This window comes from Megalobrama amblycephala, linkage group LG17 (assembly GCF_018812025.1).
Source record: "Megalobrama amblycephala isolate DHTTF-2021 linkage group LG17, ASM1881202v1, whole genome shotgun sequence".
Taxonomy (NCBI): domain Eukaryota; kingdom Metazoa; phylum Chordata; class Actinopteri; order Cypriniformes; family Xenocyprididae; genus Megalobrama; species Megalobrama amblycephala.
Genome location: NC_063060.1, coordinates 27,671,791 through 27,679,685, shown reverse-complemented (window position 1 = coordinate 27,679,685; position 7,895 = coordinate 27,671,791). Strand labels below are relative to the sequence as shown.

General features: G+C 34.4%; 1 protein-coding gene across 2 annotated transcripts; it reads left to right on the top strand.

Moving 5' to 3' along the window:
• The first annotated feature begins 2,330 nt into the window (after positions 1-2,330).
• Positions 2,331-7,146, top strand: LOC125251321. 2 transcript variants are annotated; one of them, XM_048164310.1, is made up of 6 exons: positions 2,331-2,465; positions 2,634-2,804; positions 3,458-3,721; positions 5,557-5,649; positions 5,873-5,887; positions 6,516-7,146. In XM_048164310.1, the coding sequence occupies exons 1-6, from the start codon at positions 2,408-2,410 to the stop codon at positions 6,623-6,625; spliced, it is 711 nt and encodes a 236-aa protein (XP_048020267.1). In that variant the 5' UTR covers positions 2,331-2,407; the 3' UTR covers positions 6,626-7,146. The 2 variants fall into 2 exon arrangements, with proteins under 2 accessions (XP_048020267.1, XP_048020268.1); XM_048164311.1 differs by lacking the exon at positions 6,516-7,146 and adding an exon at positions 6,276-6,451.
• Positions 7,147-7,895: the final 749 nt, after the last annotated feature.

Sequence of the window (7,895 nt, the reverse complement as noted above, 5' to 3'; positions counted from 1 at the left end):
ATGACAGGGTAATCCCATGACTTACGAGGGAAACCCTAGTATTACAACACAGCGCCGCAATATAAAGTTAAGGAAACTAAACAACAGAGAGAAATATATGTCTACCTCAGATTTAACATTTGATCTGTACACCAGCTTTGGGCAATAACATTATAATCTCGTTCACTGTAGAGAAAGCTGTAGCCTAGACAGGGAAAGTAACCGTAAAGACACTGAATTAAACATAAATGCAGCTTTTGTGTCTTTATCAGCTTTTCTGCATGCATACTGGCCCTGATAATCATCACACATTCACTTAACGCTTGCTCTATTTCTGTAAATATGTTTTTATGAATGAATGAATGACTTACTCTTCCTAAACAGCCGCTAGCGGCACCTGCTGGTGAAGTCGACTAACAGCAGATGGAGATCATGCACTCTGCTTTTCCTGCAGTTCCCCGGATGTGAAATGTTGAATTTTCTGCCGAATTTGAACCACTGAATTTGTGGAAGCGAATGTGTAAAGCGAAATAAAATGGACTGAAAATTGCTAGTCGAATTTTATAGGTTGTATTTTTAAACAGAATTAATATTTTGGAAGTGAAATCTGAAAGGTGAATATAAATTATTGAATTTTTAATGAAAATCTGTGTGAAATATTTTTAATTGAAATATTCACAGCTTAAATATACAAACATGTTGAATTTCAGCCCATAAAAATGCAAGCCTTAAAAATACAATGTATCTGAATGCAAGCACAGCTAATGTAATGCAGATTTTTTTTTTTCAATTAGTGCAATTCAACAAGCTTTTCATTTCAAAAACATTTGGCATTAATTTACTTCCATAATATGACACCTACTCTTAAACCATTAACCAAAAATATGATCTGCTAAGTCAGTGTTCTTTCACTTATTCTCTCTAAACATTTGTAAATGTTGCAACACTTCTTATTTTACTGTCCTCTCTGAATGTCCTCTCAAATTATTCACTTAATTCTTCATTAGTAAATTGCATTGGATTAAAGTGTCTGCAATCTAAATGTAAACGTATCCCACAAAACAAAAACAAACAAAACTAAGAGCTTAAATGTCAAGAAGTATGTGCTGTAAACTTCCACTGTCCAGAACAAGACTGTAAAACCCCGTTCTTATAAACAACCTTTGAGTTCATGGCTTCTCCAGTATTGTTTGAGTCAAAGCAAAGGAGATTTTTAAGGGAGAAATTGTTTCCAAGTGAACATGTGTTTTGGGAAATCTAGAACTTGCCTGTCAAAGGTCTTAACAGCTTCCTTTTTTTTTTTTTTTGCCATGACATAATACCATATCTCAATGACTGCCATTTCCGTACTTTGTTTAACATGCTTTGTCTATCCTTCAGATAGAACCCTAAACCATCTACTCTCTCTTTTCAGCATAAATCCCTGCCTCTACTTTTGTCTTTTTCCTTATATGGTTGTCTTGGTCCCACTTAAATATGTAACTAATGAAAGTTAAAAATGTCTTCATAAAAATAGTGCAGATAAATTATTAGCCAACAAGTTTCAGAAGAATCGACCATTTTAACATTAATACATTGTTTGTTTTAAAATATTGTGCATTGTTTTCTGCTGTTGATGTGTGGGATTTCACCATTTTCAGTGAGATAAAGCTTTTGCTTTAGTTTCCTAGAGAATACGTGTCTGCTCTCTTCTCTTGGTCTTTGTTTACATACCTCGTCCTGATCTTTTCCAGCACCGCCCTGGTCTTGATAAAAAAAGGTTTTCCTTTATGGTCCATTATTCTTCATATAAGTTAAATAGAAAGTGCAATTAAAAATCAAAATGGTCAATATATTATAGGTCTTTTGCAAATTTTGATATCGTATTTTTTTGGGTGAAGGTCCCTTTAAATCTATAGGCTGTAAATACCGAGAATGTTATATAGCCTACTGTGCGTGTTGTGATCTTATTTTGTTACACGATACATAAAAACATAATTTATAACATTGCAATGCTGGATTCTTACTTACATTTGTAAATACAGTAAAAAAAAAAAGATTAAATGATCTAGTTTCCAAACACTTTGTTGTTTTTATTGGTCGTTAAGGATGGGAAAGTGACTACAAGGTATCTCGAGTACAGATTCAGCATTTTTGTTTTTATAGCTGTTAAATGTCAACTTGAGGTCAGTGTTTGTACGTTATAGACTCTTTCACCCTGGTGTGCCAGTCTCCCTCCTCACAGTCCCTTCTCATGATATCAGCCAATGACAAGCAAGTGCTCTCACTGTCTTGTACATGTTTAAGCCAAATGTACACTCCTCCTGACGGCTTTGCAATTTGCATGTCGGCTTTTTAAACACAGCGCAGTGTAAATAAGAATGATAGAAATAGAAACCGAAAGAAACAAACTGATGCCATCACCGCTAGAGCTTTTTATTACGCAGAAATGCTCTTCATCGTAACCTTCGCTTTTCTTTTAGCTTTATCCTGGGCTCTTCCAAAGGGTATGTCTTTTATCCTGTTACCATCCTCATCATTCCCAACCAAGAATAGATGTTCTGTTGCTCATGTTTTTCTCCGTTATGATTTTTTTTGTTTGTTTTTTTGTTTTTGCTGCATTCATTACTGTATTATTTTCAAGAAATAAAGCCTCATATGTGTTTTATTGTTAGATTTTATAATTCAGTTCGAACGCAAAGTGTTGATAAACGGGACGGTCGTGGAGAGGATCCTTCTTCTTAGTCATCCGCATTTAAAGGGACAGTTCGACAAGCAACCTGTTGTCAGACCCATTCAAGATGAAGTCCTGAAAATGATGGTGGAGAATGATCATGCTACAGCAAGTAAATAATATTAATGCAGTGATTCATGTAGATTATCATTGACCGATATTACTTTTAACGTCCAATACGAGACAGAACCGATTTTGAATTGTTCGGTTTTGTACCAGAGTTTTGACACAATAGCTAAATAATCAGTAGACTAAATTGCATCAATAAAAAGCATAAAGTGCATTATGAATATAATAAAATTATTACATCATAGTGTGAATATTAAACTATATTCACTATTGGCTTTAATCTGTTTTGTTTACTTTGAGTTGACCTTCTCAATTAAAGCTTTGTTTGCATAAATTGGCATACTCATGCTCCAATATAATATAGTATATTATATCTCTATATGTATAAAAATGTATTTTCTTTTTTGTTTTGAGTTACCGTTAATGCTAAATGATGTTGCGCGTCTGTTACTTGAAATGTTACAATATACAGTATTTGAGCTTAAATATGCAAAATTATGCAAACAATACATTAAAATGAGTACATGTATACTGAGTGGTGTAATGCTGTTGTTGGTTGTTATTCTGTAGAGGCCCACCAAATGGTGTCATTTATTAGATTAAGTAAAAATATGTGAATTTCAGTGATAAATATTGGTCTGTCACTAATTGTTATGCAGCCATTCTGTGACAATAAAATTCACCTTTATTTTTCAGTTTTTGGCACATATATACGTTTGAGGGAATGCAAGATGAGAGGTTATCAGGTCCTGCAGCTGTCCGACCGGTTTCAGCTCAATGGGAGAGATTGTCTGACTTTAGATCCAGAAAGTGATTCATGGACGGTGTTGATGCCAGAAGCGCATGATCTAAAGCAGTCTTGGACGCTTGAGGCCGAGCACACGAGTATAGAGAAGGTCCACCTGAAAGAAGAATGTGAGGAATTCATGAAGCAGATGAATGACACCCAGGATCAAGAGGGTAAATACTTATTATGAATATTTGTTAGAATAATTGAATGATACAACTAGCCTACATGAAAGTCGTACTGATTAAAGTACCCCTATTATGCTTTTTCGAATATTACCTTTCATGCAGTGTGTAATATAGCTGTTTGTGAATGTAAAATGTCTGCAAAGTTTTCAAGATCATAGTGCATGACAAATAAAATTATTGTCTCCTAAAAGAAAGAATCGATTCTGAACTGCTGAAACGAGTCAGCAATTCCAGTCTCACTTCCTGTTACATACCTACATAACAACGCAACAAATTTGCATAATACCATACTTCGACCCGCCTTCAAACACTGTAGTTGTAGCAGAGACTGGAAGAGTTTGATTTGTGTTGTCGACTTGTAGAGAAGACTCTGATTTTAGTGCTGTGAATCCACTTTCTATGCACTTCAAAAGGATGAGGACTCACGCTCGAATTGATACAGAAAAACAACGCCATTGTACATATCATTGTGTATCAAGCACTGAGAAAGCCTCCGGAGCTGAAATTCAGATATGGTAATCGTTTCGTTTCCGGCACACACTGTAAGCAGTAGACCAATCACAACAGACTGGGCTGTCTGACCAATCAGAGCAGAGTAGTCTTGGAAAGGAGGGGTTTAGAGAGACTCGATCTGAGAAAGAACCTTTTTCAGACTCTTTGAGAAATGAGGTGATGTGCAATGTATATCATTAGAAAATGAAAACATTGAAATTTCTGTCATTATACTCACCCTCATGTCATCTTCAGAACACAAATTAAGATATTTTGATGAAATCTGAGAGGTTTTTTATCCTCCATGGAAAGCAATGAAATTACCACATTCAAGGTAGTGAAAAGTAGTAAAAACATTGTTAAAATAGTCACCATGACTACAAAGGTTCATCCTTAATATTATGAAGCGACGAGAATAAAGACTTTATTCAATAAATTCTTCTCTCCCCTGTCATTCTCATTTACGTTGCAGCGCTTCCAGGTTCCTGCGTCTGCATCATACGCAAGCATCGTGCTACTCACGTGACCAGAGTCGGCCAATACTGAGCCGGCGTTCAGACGTAAACATGGAAGCTCTGTGAATGACAAGGGAGAGGCGAATTTGTTGAATAAAGTCATTATTTTTGTTTTGTTTTGCGCACAAAAAGTTTTCTTGGTGCCGATAGCCTCATGGGCAGCGTGCCAACATGTAGCACCAATGCGCTTCGGGCAGCCTGAGTTGGAGTCCTGGCTCGTGGTCCTTTCCCGATCCCGCCCCCCTCTCTCTCTCCCACTTCGCGTCCTGTCTAATCACTGTCCAATCATAATAAAGGCAAAAATGCCAAAAATAAATCTTAAAAAAAAAAAAAAAAAGTTTTCTCGTTGCTTCATAACATTAAGGTTGAACCGCTGTAGTCACGTTGACTATTTTAACGATGTTTTTACTACTTTTCTGGACCTTGAATGTGGTAATTTCGTTGCTTTCAATGGAGGATAAAAAAACCCTCAGATTTCATCAAAATATCTTAATTTGTGTTCCGAAGATGAACGAAGGTCTCATTGGTTTGGACGCGATATGAGGGGGAGTAATTAATGACAGAAATTTCATTTTTGGGTGAACTAACACTTTAATATTGAAAATGATCCCATGATGGGAACCTCTATATATGGAGCACCTGACAGACCCCTTGAAGGAACAATTTTTTTCTTTTTTCTTTTTTTTTTTTTTCAGTTTTTTACAGTACACTTTTGTGGGTATCTACCTTTTACATTTTATAAATATAATATAATATAGTTTTAGATGATATGATAATTAACTAAGAATATGGAGTTTATTTAATGTTTTTCAGGGCTTGGTGTGTTAAGAGTGATGGCTCCAGTTCTGGCCACTTTTCTCTTCTTTGGATTTGTCTTTATAAGCTACCTTATCTTCAAACGACATGGTAAGCATACTGCTGGAATCATGTGCTGTGTCACATGTCTACCTGTGAATAAACACCACTGCAAACCAGTAAAATCACTACCAATGATTTTAAATGGATAAATAATGAAATGAAATGATCAAAATGAGCATGAAATAATATTTTGTTTGTTTGGTGTCAGTTACATGTAACAAGGATTCATGCTCCTTTCTTTGCCTTGTTTTTCCACTTTTGTTTGATGCAGGTCAACAGCCAGGAGGTGAGATGTTTCACATTGTTTACCAAATGCTTAATTGCTGCAATATAAAGGCTGACAGAAGATTAAATATTGACATTGTTATAGCTGTCCCTGTGGATTGGACGGCACTCAGTGAACTAATGTTCCCAGACACCTTAGTTAATAAGAAGTGAATTTCACTAAATACTAATAGTACAAATTAGCATGAACATGGTTTAGAAAATAGTGAATATTCATTTATTTAATTCAGATTGATTTAAGGTTGTATATTTAGCTTAGCTTGTGAAACTTTTGTCAGATAACACAAATATGTGCTTTATGCGATAACATCTAAATTAATGTTTTATTTGAGAAATCATTTAATATCAACCTTACTTAAGGTTACTCTGACAAAATGTTTTTCTTGTAGGTCTCACAGAAGGTAGATACAATCCATAAGCAATAAACTGACTACACCTAAATAAACCAAAAATAGGAAGTCTTTGAAGTCTAATATCTGAAAAGATATTGCGTACACACATACCTTAAAAGATCAACACAGACAGACAAGCCCAGGTGGATATGCAAGATACATACATACCAGACAGGTGCATCTACATGCTTTTATGCTGTTGTTTATCAGATGTGTAACTTCATGGCTTCCCTGTAGGTGTTTTAGGCTCAATAATCCACTATCCAGCCCATCATTTTGATGTGCCATTGGACGGACAGAGCCACGGGGACATCTCTCAAGTTCCAGTGCTGAAGGGACATTATTAGCAATCACCTAGCCTGCCTGACCACATTATTGAAAAGATAGTCAACTCTTTCTCCTGATTGCACTGATTTGAAAGTTCAGTAATAAATTTGTTCTAATTTATATATCCAGTGTTTGAAAGGAAAGGTCTTTAATTAAAATGATCTTGAAAGCTTAGTTATTCAAGTTATTTTGATGATATTATATGTACATTTTGTTACAAAATGTTCTTAACAACAATGCAACTAATTGATATGCTACCCTTTACTATATAACACAATCTGATTAAATGTCAGGTAGACATATTTACTTTTTTTTAACATTTGTTTAAAATTTTGTGCTTTTTTCATTTTCCCTGAATATGTAAAACAACTGATATCCGATAACCGATTTTGTTGTATCTGACACCAGCTGTAATTTTATTGAAATTCATGCAAAAAGATCAAACCCAGCAAAAAACCAAATCAAACTTATTTATCTCATGATAAATTTACTGTACTTTTTATTTTATGTAATAAAGATGGAATAAGTTTAGTTCATGTAACTAAAGTGTTGTGTGTGTGTGTGTGTGTGTGTGTGTGTGTGTATGTATGTATATCTATCTATATATATATATATATATATATATTATAATGAATATATTACAATATTGATTAGATAATATATTAAAATATATTGTAATTTCTTTTGAGAAATAAGAAAATAGATGTTAAAAAAAAAGTATTTATATATTAGTTAATGCATATAAATAACAGTATTCATGCGAAAAAGCATTACACATGCATTTGGTTTGTATGCCTTTCACCTTTTGACTGTGATTCGCAGCAGACAGAAATAACTACGCCAACTTAATTCATCATGTTAGAACATGCAGAAGGACGAATGGATATCAACTGCATATGTTTAATGATTTGCAGGGGTCTTTAATGCTTCTAGTTCATATAAGTGTCATAGTAAGCACTAAATGATTAGTTACATTTACAGAATGTGCTGGTGAATTACACCTATCATTGGTCAAGAGAGAGACGGAATGTTGTCGTGTCAAATGGCCTCTTTTTTTCTCACATTGCATCACAGCCCTAGTGGTAGATTTTGTTTCTACCGGAAGGGTGTGCTGATCGTAAAGTCCTTGGGTATTTTCTTACAGTTATCAAAATTAGTCATCTCTAGCTGTATAATTTTAATGTACTTGTACATTTTCAGATATATATATATATATATATATATATATTGTGCTAGTTCCATGAGGTTTATCTAATTTAATATTATGTTTCTATTGTTTAATGAGGATAG

Bases quoted from the DNA above. Each gene is read 5' to 3' on its own strand.
- LOC125251321 (XM_048164310.1), top strand. From the start codon at position 2,408: ATGCTCTTCATCGTAACCTTCGCTTTTCTTTTAGCTTTATCCTGGGCT. The intron at 2,466-2,633 runs GTATGTCTTTTA...TTTTATTGTTAG, and splicing joins ATCCTGGGCTCTTCCAAAGG to ATTTTATAATTCAGTTCGAA. The intron at 2,805-3,457 runs GTAAATAATATT...TTTATTTTTCAG, and splicing joins GAATGATCATGCTACAGCAA to TTTTTGGCACATATATACGT.